This window comes from Danio rerio, chromosome 16, assembly GCF_049306965.1.
Source record: "Danio rerio strain Tuebingen ecotype United States chromosome 16, GRCz12tu, whole genome shotgun sequence".
Taxonomy (NCBI): Eukaryota; Metazoa; Chordata; class Actinopteri; order Cypriniformes; family Danionidae; genus Danio; species Danio rerio.
Genome location: NC_133191.1, coordinates 26997110 through 27010871, shown reverse-complemented (window position 1 = coordinate 27010871; position 13762 = coordinate 26997110). Strand labels below are relative to the sequence as shown.

The following is a 13762-nucleotide window of genomic DNA, read 5'->3' as shown; positions in this document are numbered from 1 at the left end:
TATCTATCTTGCTGGGGTGATAAATCAAAACCAGCCTAATATGGTCTGGAGTTTCTTTTAGCTTAGTTAAACTAGTCCATATTATAAGTTTTGTTAAGGTTAAACATGGCATCCAAACTACTATGGCGTCTTTGAGCCACAAAATCAGAGCATTTTTAAAAATGTAAGTTTGGAAATGCTGGTGTTTAGTGTAGACGCAAAAAGAAGTGTAGCTATCCACAATCACTCTCTGACGAGTCTTCTGGACTCTTATATGATCATTACGCAACTGCTAGACCACTAGAATGGATGCTGGAAAAAAATGTTTTCAGGGCAACTATTTTACCCCTTTTTCAAGATTTAAGATAAGTCTTCTGTGTCTCCAGAATGTGTCTTTAGAGTTTCAGCTCAAAACACCCATCAGATTATTTATTATATCTTTCAGAACATTGGATTTTCTGCTCTCATCACAATGTAGCTGTTTGTGTTGCCTGTGCCTTTAATACTAGTTCTACACGCCACCGTTCTCACGTGCCTGTCAGAGTGTGCCTCAATCTCCACCCTCGCTGCATCAGATAAACAGCACAGTGATGGACATGTAACGTCTGACACGTAACATTTGTGAGAAATACTACAGTAAGAACTTTCCCAATGATTATTTGATGTATTTGTTGTGGAGTTAATGAGGCGATGAGAACAATGAGTCACACACAATGTCATTACAAAGTTCACAAGCACACATAATGCGGACACACACACACAGTGCACATGTTTAACTTTGCACTCTTTTAGCATGCAAATGTGACAGGAGACATTAATATACACTTCTGTATGATATCTGTTATGTTAATGTACAAAATAATTAAATAACTGATTTAACGTCCACAAATCGGAATTAAAGTGTCTTGTTTTATAATTGTACTGACATACGGCTGGGCTGATAAATTAAAGACGTTAAAATTGCTATAATTGATTACAAACATGTACTTTTTTTTAAAAAGTTTTAAACTTGTAAAACTCATTCTTGATCACATTTAATGAAGATTGATGATCACAGAGAGCTCAACAGATCTGTTAGTCCCAGTTGCTTTGTGCACGTCCTGCCTTGTTGATATGATTATACGCGTTACTACGGAGACATGTTAATGCGTGGCTGTCAATCAATTTGGTCTGTGGCGAAACTGCACTTCTACGTCACGTTGTGGTGGACCTCAAAATGGGAGGGATTTGCATCCTATTTTAATGTCAGGAAATTTCTATTATATATATATATATATATATATATATATATATATATATATATATATATATATATATATATATATATATATAATTATATAAATATTTATATAATATATAATATGACTGTGGACACACTATACCTACACACAGTTCTGTACAAGCAGCTTATAAAAGATTTTTATCATAGGTGCCCTTTAAGGTATTCACTCATGTTTTAAAAATTGCTGTTAGTTGATGTTATCAGACATCAACCACTAGTATTTTCCAGCCTAGTCAGTTACTTTTTAAGACTGGATGACCAACCTAAACCAGATAATAACTGTAAAATTTCTCTTGTGGATTTTGATAATTCAAGATAATTGAATTACAGAAGTAAAACTAAACTGCATAAAATAACTATTAGTTCTAACTCTCTGCTGCACGCATTGAGTGCACAGTTTATTTTCTTTTCTTTTCTTGCCCTTAAGTTTTTGTTTCAGCTCAGTCATCAGTGCTAAATCATGCAGCACATAGTTTCAGTTCACTTGAGAGTGTTTTTGGCTCATGCGTGTGTCATGATCTTTCCCCTCAATCACTTTCCTCATTCATCCAACATTCCCCTCTTTTTTTTCTGTTTACACATAGGAATGTGAAATATAAGGACCCACTGCAAGGGAGAGGAAAGGGATTTTCCCTCTCTGATCCATCTCTTCCCTTCATCGCTCCCTCTGCTCATTCATTTCCGACTCCTCTTTTCCTTTCTCTATTTCTCTCCCTCATCCTCTTCCAAACAATTACTCTTGAAACTTTTAATAGTTGTTTATTAGCCAATTCACTGGAAAAGAACAACAACACTACATTTTCTCTCTATTATGTGACGTTTTTCCTATATAATTTCCTCTTTCAGGGCTTGCCTAAAGAGGATGTGAGTGTGTTTTATCCATCACCATACCTAAGTTAAATTTGTAACTGCGCACAAAATTAGACTGATTAAAGCACAAAGAAAAACCCATCAAATGTTAAATGTGTGGTAACATGTCTTTCAGCACATACACACAAAAATCAGATGAGTGATGGTTTGGTGACTCAGACAGGATTCAGGGAAATTTGAGCGTTGTTTTCATAGGAAGGGAGGGCCAAAGGCATTGTGACACCAGAGGAATTCCTGTCTTCATCTCGTTGTACTTTTTTTTTTCGCTTTACTGTGCCTTACTGGAACATCCTCCCTCCTGTGTCAAACTAACCTCCTCTGTTTGTTTAGCCTACCTTCAGCTTCACCTGCTACCAGGCCTTAACTGATGCTAATCTTTAGCAGGCATCATTAAAAACCACAAATCTATTCTTATCTCTCAAATTTCATTTCTTCAATAAAAAACACAGGCAGTAGATTACTGGGCTCACATGTAGGATTTAGATGGTTATATTAGCAAAACAGCTCACTTCCAGCGTGTATGTAATGTATATTTTTTGTCTGAATGCACTGTGGAGCATTTTGCTTTTAGGAACAGTCAAGTGACTTGCGTACTTGTTTTCTTTGACTGAGGTGAATGCTTTTATTAAAGAAACTAGTGTGTTTTGTCATCTTGACTCTCAGTTTTTGTCTGTGAGGCTTGGTGGTTTCCTGTCAACAATGTAAGTTTTTCAGCGTAAAAATCTACCTCGGGTGAATGAAAAAAAAGTCTAGTTAGACCAAGATTAGGCAACAATTTACACATGCATGGACATACTGCGATTAGTGTAATTCATTAATCACACTATGAAATAACACAAAGAAATAAACATAAACAAAAATCAGTGATCCTGTACAATTGATAGTTATAACATGCTCTTTAAATTCTTGACTCTGATTGGCTGGAAAGTTTTCAATGCGTTCGTTTAATGCACAGTAAGTTCCAAGTTTTGATCACTGTTTGCAATAAATGTGTTTCACTAAAACATTAGTAGTAACCATAGCATCTCAGTGAAAGTTGTTGCATTTCCGCCGGTTTCTGCCTCCAAATGAGCAAGTTTGAACCACTTTTACATTTAAGGAAGTGTTCAGAAAAAACAAAACACCAGCAAATAAACTGCCAACTAGCGTGTGGAAGGGTTATTGCAGAGCAACAGAAAAAGCGTGCAGAAGTATGAATGCACAGCTACACGCGTTGCATGCGCCGTGAGTCACGCCGATCACTTGACACAGAAGCACAAACCAAGCTTCACACGTGTTACAATGAGCTATTAGATATCCCTGTGTCATTTACATGCACACACATTCTCTTTCTTGCACACGCTCACTTTCTGTCGACTTGTGACTTATTAATGTGTACTACACAAGCAATAGGAGATCCTCCTCTTCGCGTTGAGTTTACTTACTTTACCTTCAATTGCACTGACAATTTTTATTACTCAATTGAGTTTTTGCTTTTTCTTAATTGGCATACCATTTCCCATACCATGCAATCATGTTAAAACTCACAACACTTTCAACCAAGTTCTTGAATACCATCTCCAGTATGTTTGACTCACGCCAAATTGTTGTAAACTCCTAATGAGATATAATCTCTGCATTGCATTGCAATCTCTGCACATATAAATTGTTTTTAAACATTTACCTTAACCAATTATAATCCAATGAATCATTTTGTTCAGTGCAGTTTAAAAAGTTACTTTTATTTACAGAATATTGCCATTTTAAAATCATATATATTGTTTAGGTTTGACATGTAAATTGTGGTACAAAACCAGGTAATAAGCTACCAGTACATGAATTTTTTATTTTACAGATTTTTTATAGTTTAACCAATATCAACCAATAGTTATAATATATTAATAGTAATAACCATTAGTAGCATTATTGATCAAAGATATTCCGTGATTGAATGTGACAAGACAAGAAATCTGTTTTGAGCATATTTGGCTTTGGTTGTACATGTTTGTTTGTGTGTGTTGAATAAATCACCCGGGGGCTGTTTACTATGGGGCGTTAGCCCAGCTTTATCTCACTATGATCATATCTGTGGAACTGACCTTTAACCTGCTAAACGGGTTCTAGGTTAACAGCTATGGTTACAGGAATCCACACCAGGATGTGACTCAACCTATCTGCCCAAATAAACCTGAACACCTTATCAGACATCAGAGTGGTAGATTCCTGTGGTACATCGCTTAAATATTGACCTGCAGTAAAAGCCCTGTCACATTTTTATCGTTATACCTGAAAAAAGGGTCTGTTTATCCTGTTAGGGCTTAGTGGCCACATACGTGGACAGCACTTTAAGGACATCTCTTAAGTGGCTACTTAAAAACTTTGAATATTTTATATTTTGTTACAGACATACAGTGTCATCCTACAACTGTTTTGCAACATATGAAATGTCCCAAACACTATTTTAACTGTCCAAAATGGGGAATTTTTTTGTTTTTACCCTCTGATAGTCAAAACATGTTAAAAAAATATTAATATGTTATATATGCATTAAAAACAGTCAGGAAAAAGAGTTTATGTAAATTCGGACCACGAGTCCACATATATGGAGATAATTTTTCCCTAAAAGTACATCATATAAAAAGATGATACTTTGGTATTTATTCTAATTAGGTTCCAAAAAGCCCAAATAGCGAAGAAATGAATATGCATGTAAAAAACACCTTGGGTCTTTAGAGGTTAATATATTGATATGTTTATTCATTAAACTTTATTTCTCTCTTTCAGACTCCTTTACATTTGGCTGTAATCACGCATCAGCCTGCTGTGGTGAAGGCTCTCCTGGATGCAGGATCAGACCCTGGAGCTCTGGATCGTAACGGACAGACTGCACAGCATTTGTGCTGTGAGCACGGAGAGGCTGAATGTCTCTCCATTATCCTCAGACACTACTCACACAACAACCCGTCCCACGTGGAGATCAGGAATTATGAGGGTAAGTGCAGGTCATGTGTTGCACACTGATAATGAAAGGGATAGTTCACCCAAAAATGAAAATTTACACTGTTTATTCACCATTAAGTGGTTCCAAGTCTTTATGAGTTTCTTTTTTCTGTTGAACATAAAAGAAGTAAAACAAACTAGTAACCATTGACTTCCATAATAGAAAAAAAATCTAATTCTGTGGCTTTTTGAACTGGTTTTCTAAATTCTGTGTTCCACTGGGGGGCAGTAAAGACACTTTAGGCATGTTCAAGCATCAATGTGTGAATATGTTTAGGATTTTTTGTTTCTTATCAAGAAGTAAAAGGTATAATGGCTTCTAGTCTGTAATATTTGAATTATTATTAATTAAGAATTTATTTATTTTATGATTTATTTGTGTTTAGTGCTGGGCAAAGATTAATTACTATTAAGCTCACAAAATAACAGTTTGTATATACATAATATATTTGTGTGTGCTGTGTATATTTATTATATATAATACACACTATATCTATATACAGTGCTCAGCATAACACCCCATTTTGAAAATTTATATTTTTATCCATTTCTCAGTGAATAAAGACAATATACTTTGCTGTGTTTAAACAAAACAAATGTATTAAACAGATATATTTATTAAAATATTTAAGTCACTAAAAGATAGATTTGTGAGGGGTGTACTTATATATGCTAAGCTCTGTGTGTGTGATGCCAATTATATATAAATGTACATATCTATGTAAATATATAATACACACACCTATATTACAGTAAAAGGAAACTTTTATTAGATGCGATTAGTCTTTGCCCAGCACAATGTTTATATCTTGTGGCAAAATAATTCTCTTTTGTAATAGTAATCAGATAACCTCTAAAAAGGTTTAATTTAGTCTAATTTAGTTAAGTAAACAGTTGGCCTATACATTATTCATGTGTATGAAATGTAACATGAGACACTTCCTGCTGCTTTTATGATTCAAAAAGTCCCTAAAACAAAGGGAGGAGGTGTAATAGTGTTTTGTGTATTTGTGACATGTCAAAACATGTCTCAGTCAGTCATTCAAATTACAATCTGAAGATTTGCTTGACCAATTGCAGGTCTGACGCCCCTCCACCTGGCTGTGCAGAATGGAGATCAGACGCTGACAGGAATCTTACTGGACAGCGGAGCTGAAATCAATGCTGGGGTCAGTCAATTCATCACCATATCATCAGATATGCTGAATGCGTTTACTGCAAGCTTTATTTGTTCACTGTCTCTCTTTTATTCTTTCATCACAGGATAATAAAAGTGGTCGCAGTCCACTGGTTCATGCTGTGGAAAACAAGTCTTTAGACATGGTCCTATTACTGATCGAGGTACGTGTGCACATATTTGTTTTTTTAAACTTCACACATCAAAGCAGATGAGTCAGCTGTTCAGTTGATCATCACTTTTGTCATAATCTGTTTCAGTTTTGTTTTGTTCATTTCTGTTGTGAAGACACCCCCTGTTGTTTTTTACACCTCCAATTTTAAAAAGAACACACTTGTTACATTTGTGGAGATGGTACAATCTTAAGAGGTGCCAAACTAACACATATGACTCCCTTCTCTGGATGTTCACATATCCAAATATGAATTAGACTTCTGTTGAAAACTGGAATGTCAAATAAAATATTTAAATTGCATAAAAGCACTGTTTTATTCCAATGAGTCAAAGAGAACAATATAGTGCCAAATACTAAAAAGAAAAATGGAACTTCCTGCATTAGGAGAAATGGCTGTGGGGCTTTTATGATCAAATATTGCATCTCCGAAGAATGCGTGGCGGCTTTTGGAGGCCTGAGACAAAAAATGCTTTTCTTATGCTTTAGCCTTGTTTCTAGTCCAAATATCTAAACATTCCTTTATTAAGAAGCCATTCCTATACATGTGAAAGATATCTTTTCTTGTTTTGAGAAATAACAAGTCAACATTGAGTGATTTGATTCTTGAAACAATCTAAATAATCTACCTGTAGGTTTAAAGTAAAATAATCTTGCTCTCAGAGTAAAATAAGAATATTTTACATATCCCAATGGCAGATCATTTAATTTCTATCAAAGGGAACCTATGATGAAAATCATCTTTTTGTAAGCTGTTTGGACAGAACTGTGTAGGTACGCGTACGTGAACTTCATAACGACATTGTGAGTGACTCATCGTAGCTGCTCCACAACAAATACATAGAATGATCATTGAAAAAGTTCTTACTGTAGTATTTTTCACAAACATTACATGAGATCTGGTTCCTTCATGTCTGTCACTGTGGTGTTTATCGGACGCAGCCGAGGCGGAGATTAAAGTACACTTTGACAGGCACATGGGAACGGTGGGTGGGGAGAACTAGCATTAAAGGCACAGGCAACAATAACAGCTACAGTGTGTCCAGAGCAGAAATTCAGTATTCTGAAAGGTATAATAAGTAATCTGATGGGTGTTTTAAGCTGAAACTTTACAGACACTTTCTTGAGACACCAATGTCTTATCTCAAACCTTTAAAAAGGAGTAAAATAGGTGCCTTTTAAAGGAAAAAGTTCTTAATTTTGACTTATTATTTCTTAAAAGAAATCAACATTTATACTTGCTTCTTGATTTATGAATTTTTAGACATTTAGACTTGAAAGTAGACAAAAACATGAAGTAAGAAACACATTTTGCCGTGTGTGAGTGCAGCTGCTCAAGACAGTTCTGGCAGGTAATTATACTGAGACACTTTGGTGATAGACTTTGGTTAAGAGACTTTAGAATAGTCAAAACAACATTTGAGGTATTTTAAAATGTGGTGATTTTGCTGGTTTGTCCATTAATACATCAAATAATGGCCATTTTTATCATCACATGATCTATAAAACTTTTTTTTTTATGCACAAGCTGGAATTTATTCAGTAAATGTGTTTCCATTGTAGTTTATGTAAACAAATGTATGCAGATCTTGGCATTTCCATTAAGCATTTTAAAGTGATATTCCATTATGTGCATAAAAATAGGTGGATGGAATATTCATAGGTGAATATTTGTATCTCATGTATAGAAATATAGAAATATATTTATATATCATTCAAAATATTGTCTTGTGATTAGATTGAACCAGATTTTTTTCATGAATAAATGTGAATAAACACTCTGACCCTGCATAGTCTTTCCAATCCTAGTAACCAATCACCTTTCCAAATTAAAACATTTATCTCATATCTTGAGATGTCACTGCTTTTCTCATAGAAAGGCTAAACTATTCTCAATAAATGTATCATTCATATTACTGTTATCAGCAATGTGTAACCTAACATCTCAAAAAGTGTGTTTGGGGGTTTCGTGACCCTTTAATGTTGAACTGTTACTCATTCATGTTTACAACAGAAGCAGTTATGGATGTTCACAATATGTCGTTGTGTGTGTTTCAGCGTGGGTGTGATGTGAACGCGCAGTCCTACAGTGGGAACACAGCGTTACACAGCGCCTGTGGCAGGGGTCACATCGAGATGGTTAGGGTCCTGCTGAAGAACGGAGCTGACAGCAGTCTGAAAAATAACCACAACGACACTGCCATCATGGTAGCAAAAAACAAAAAGGTACTATCTAAAAACATGGCATCAGTGGCTTTTGGAAATGTGCTGTGTATTTATTATTACTAGTCTTACCTATGGATGCTTTAAAATCATGTATACTGTAAAGTGTTTTATCTGCATTGCAGTTTGAAACAAATTAAGGAAAGTTGCCTTCAGTAGTGTAAATGCATTATGCAAACACTGTCAGCAAGTGGTGATTCACAAAACTTTCAGTCCTCAGTGTTGCTTCATATCAAAAACAAGCTTAAACTCTTACAATAATTGTGGTTTGATGCTCCAATGAGAGAAAAAGAAGTTTAATAAAGTGATAAATAAATAAATCACTCTTTACAAAAAGTTTTCATTAATGTATTCACTAAAATGAACTAATAATGAGCAATACTTGTACAGCATTTATTAATCACAGTTCAACATTTATTAACACATTATTATGATCCAAATTCATGTTTGTTAGCGTTAGTTAATGCACTGTGAGTTAACATGATCTAATATTTACCAACTTTATTTTCGTTAGCTAACATTAACAAAGATGAAGGATTACTGTAATGAATGTGCTCTTCATTGTTTGTTCATGTTAGTAAACTAACCTGTGTTACTATAAAATTATATACTGCAACCTCACATTACCCACAATCTCACAATATAACTCTGTGTATACAGTTGAAGTCAGAATTATTAGCCCCCTGAATTATTAGCCCATTTATTAGCCAAATTTCTGTTTAACGGAGAGCAGATTTTTTCGATACATTTCTAAACATAATAGTTTTAATAACTTATTTCTAATAACTGATTTATTTTATCTTTGCCATGATGACTGTAAATAATATTTTACTATAATATAATATTTTACATTTCTATACAGCTTAAAGTGACATTTAAAGGCTTAATTAGGTTAACTAGGTAGGTTATGGTAATTAGGCAAGTTATTGTACAACAATGGCATAACAAGTTGTATAACAATTGTTCTGTAGACTATGGAAAAATATAGCTTAAAGGGGCTAATAATTTTGACCTTAAATCTTTTTCAAAATTAATAACTGCTTTTATTCTAGCCGAAGTAAAGCAAATAAGACTTTCTCTAGAAGAAAAAAATATTGTCCAAATTTCCCTGCTCTGTTAAACATCGTTTGGGCAATATTTAAAAAGAAAAAAAATTCAAAGGGGCGCTTATAATTCTGACTTCAACTGTAGATCCAGGATGAGATGTGCCATTGAGTGTCTGAATTGATTTTATTTATTTAGAAATAAGATGATATGCAAGAAAACTTTGTTGTTTTGAATAATTAAAATATTGGTGAAAATAAGTCATTGGCATACAAATATATTTGTGTAAGAATGAAACACATTTATTTTAACTTTTACTCATTAAAATATCTGAAAGAAAATGTGATCTACAAAATGTTAATTTGTAAAAAACTATAACTACTATTACACTGTAAAAAGTGATGTTTCCTTTTTTGTAAACCTGCTGCTTTTAAAGCAATAAGTTGACCATACTTTAAAAAATGTGAGTAAACCAATTGCTTTCAATATTATTAACTAAATTGTCTATGCACATGATTATAAAAATGAAGTCAACTTAACCATTCCAGATTACAAAAGGTTCACTCCTTTTTTAAGTAAAGTAAAAATAATTGAGTAAACAAATGAGTTTAACAAATGAGTAAAACCTAGTGGTTTTAACAATAGTGGCAAAGTATAAAGATTTTAAATGACATCTAATTAGTATTTGGATGAGGCAGTGGCGCAGTAGGTAGTGCTGTCGCCTCACAGCAAGAAAGTCGCTGGGTCGCTGGTTCGAACCTCGCAAACTCCACACAGAAACGCTAACTGAGGCATGTTCTCCCTGCCTTCGCGTGGGTTTCCTCTGGGTGCTCTGGTTTCCCCCACAGTCCAAAGACATGTGGTACAGGTGAATTGGGTAGGCTAAATTGTCCGTCGTGTATGAGTGTGTGTGTGAATGTGTGTGTGGATGTTTCCCAGAGATGGGTTGCAGCTTGAAGGGCATCCGCTGTGTAAAAACTTGCTGGATAAGTTGGCAGTTCATTCCGCTGTGGCAACCCCGGATTAATAAAGGGACTAAGCCCAAGAAAATGAATGAATGAATTAGTATTTTTGCACTTTGCTGACCTTAGAGTCTTTTATTTAATATCAGATATCATACATGACTTCACATCATTATACATGCAATGGGCTATATGCACAGTAAACTTCCGGTAAAAGGTTAATGTGACTATTTTAAAGTTAATAAGGTTCCTTTTACAGCATCGACATCATTATGTGACTAAAATACAATCAATTCAATTCATGTTTATTTATATAGCACTTTTCACAATGTAGATTGTGTCAAAGCAACTTAACACAGTTCTAGTAAAGTCCAGACTTCAGAGTTGAAGTTCAGTTAGGGTTATTTCAGTGTGGTTTAAGTTTCACTGCTGAAAGTCAAACATGTGGGCAATTCCACCGAAGCTCAGCTCCACAAGTCCCAATCCAAGCAAGCCGGTGGTGATGGTGGCGAGAAAATAATTCAATTGACAAGGTAAAAAGGAAAAAAAAATTCAGTTAAATAAACTTAAGCATTCATTTAGTTCTTCAAGCATAAAACGAGATGAACGTGTGAACTCTAGAACCATCAGTGGGGTGGGGGGTGTGGCGTAGGAGTTAAAGCAGTGCACTTTATTTTGTATATCTATCAGGCAGTGAAGATCACTGATTTTTAAAGAAAACAGATCTTAAGCGTGGTGATTTTGTAATGGAAAGACAGTTTACCGGAAGCCATCGGGCTGGCTGGCTGATAATTAAAAGTCTGTGTGCGTATACCCCATTGTATGAAACTCATTCACTATTTATTAACCCTCAACTGGTTTCAAACCTTTATGTGTTCCTTTATTCTGTTGAATAGCAAAGAAGAAACTTTGAAGAAAGCTGAAAACCTGCCACCATTGACATCCACAATGGGAAAAACAAATATGGAAGTCAATGGTTACAGGTTTCCAGCTTTATTCAAAATATCCTCTTTTGTGATCACCAACAGAAAGAAACTCAAACAGGTTTAGAACAAGTAAAGGGTGAGTAAATTATGACATAATTTTACATTTCAGGCACTTTAACTGACTTCTAGAAGTGCCCTTCATAATATTTGCTCTAATTTGAAATGTCCAAATGCCATACCATTACCATAGAGCCCTTCAAGGGTGCAAAAATTTTGTTTGAAATACAGAGAAAGAGATCATTAATTTTGAACCCTGCTAAGCTAGTGTTCGGTTTTGTCTGAAGGTGTCTGATGTGCTGCGTGGAAAAGGCACTCGCAGCTTTACTGGGAAAACAATATCTAGCAGCAATGGTGAGTTCTTCTCTGAAAGTGCAAGAGTACATTTATTTCTAAACAAGGTTTACATTTTTATTCATTCTTGGCTCTCTTGTTTAGGCTCTCTGTCCCCTAGCAGCTCCAGCCACTCTCCCCGGATGACTCCCACGTTTCAGGGCAGCGCTTCACACTCTCCTGTGACTCCAGTTTTACCCCGCAGTCAGTCAGTGGAGAGCATTTCAGAACGCCACTCGCCATTGAACAGCAATGATAAAGCACTTTTCCAAATGCAGACACTCCACAGTTCACCAGTGGACAACAGGGCAGGCTACGGATTCCATAACCTTGCATATCTTTCCCCATCCAGGTATGACCACATCAAGCCAGCTGTCCATAGAAGGACACTTATCGCTTCCCCTTATTACTATGGTCCTGGATTTCCAAGACCTCCGTATTATTCAGACGCACCATTCATTTTAGTCCCCAGTTTGCCTTTGCAGGCCGCATTTATCTCTCCACAGGGGACCATCAACCAATCACGGCCCTCAAGTCACAGCAGTGACCAATCAGACATATCTACTGTGAGTGTCAACAGTGAAGAAAGAGGTGTGAGTTGATAGCTGCGGGCATCTTAGAAGAGATGTATTGTATATTCATCCAAAAATAGGAATGACCTGTCAACACATTCGTTCAGCATTGTGTCTCTTTAAACTTGACTGAAGTGGAACACACAGCTAAAATTAAAAGCAGCCACCAAAATTGTTTGTTATAAAAATTACAAATAAAAACGCACAACATGAGAGTGTGTAAATAATGATTGATTTAGGGTGAATTGCCATTTGAATTAATGTTGATAGAATTTTATTTGTGGTTGGAGGATATATTGACTGATTTATAGCATTTTTTGTGGATCTCAACATTTTTCTTATTTGAGTTCTTTTTAAGTCATGCCAAATCTATACCATGTTGCTATATATTTGTGTTACTGAGTGTTTTGCTAATAATTAAAAAGATTGATGTAATGTTATACTGAATGTAAAGACCTATATTTATACTTCCACAGCAAAAAGCAAACTTAGCATTTAATTCTGCATTGTTTCAGTTGAGGTTTTCTTGTTTTCCTTGTTATATTTGTGTGTATTGACATCGTTTTATTCATATTTTCCAGATTATAGTTACTCAAATTGATACAACAGAGATTTTCCTATTGCATTCATGTTTTGTAAATACTTTATTCTCAAATATTGTGTTCTGCATTGTATTATTTAGGGTAGACAAAACAGCCGGTATCAAACATGTACAAAGTAATAAATATCAGCATGTATGGGTTTATCTTCAACAAACGGGGTGTCGTTGTGAATTACAGTCAAACATGCAATGCTTGTTTTTAGTTCTGTTGTTTAATCACTTGTGATAATGTACACAAAATCCCAACATTGAGACTACGTGGCACTTTTGTTTTAATGCAAGCCTTTGAATGGCAGCTTGGAATCCTTGTCTGATGAAGTTTGGTGACAGACCAATGCATGGTTTAAAATGGATGTAGAAAAGGAGTAGTGTGGAAAAGGAGTAATGCAGAATATAAAGCCATTACCAGAATCTTGAGAAACTGATCAAATCCAAAAAAGGGCTTTCATATGAATTTGAGGTACTCACTGGTGGTGTTTCTGACAGTTATGCGAATGTATGAATTTTGATTTTCATATAATTATGTGATTATAATTGCAAAGGTGTACAGTTGCCTATAGGAATAAAAATACATATTTTTATACA

General features: G+C 35.0%; 1 protein-coding gene across 8 annotated transcripts in view; it reads left to right on the top strand.

Annotated features, from left to right (window-relative positions):
• bcl3 (BCL3 transcription coactivator) overlaps window positions 1-13762 on the top strand; it is a 52513-nt gene extending 38751 nt beyond the window's left edge. For all 8 annotated transcript variants that reach the window (XM_073925405.1, XM_068214129.2, XM_073925403.1 and 5 more), the window contains 6 exons: window positions 4895-5102; window positions 6191-6279; window positions 6374-6451; window positions 8518-8685; window positions 11959-12025; window positions 12110-13762. In XM_073925405.1, the coding sequence (XP_073781506.1) occupies window positions 4895-5102; window positions 6191-6279; window positions 6374-6451; window positions 8518-8685; window positions 11959-12025; window positions 12110-12606 (1107 nt within the window). In that variant the 3' untranslated portion in view covers window positions 12607-13762. The remainder of the gene's footprint in view (window positions 1-4894; window positions 5103-6190; window positions 6280-6373; window positions 6452-8517; window positions 8686-11958; window positions 12026-12109) is intronic.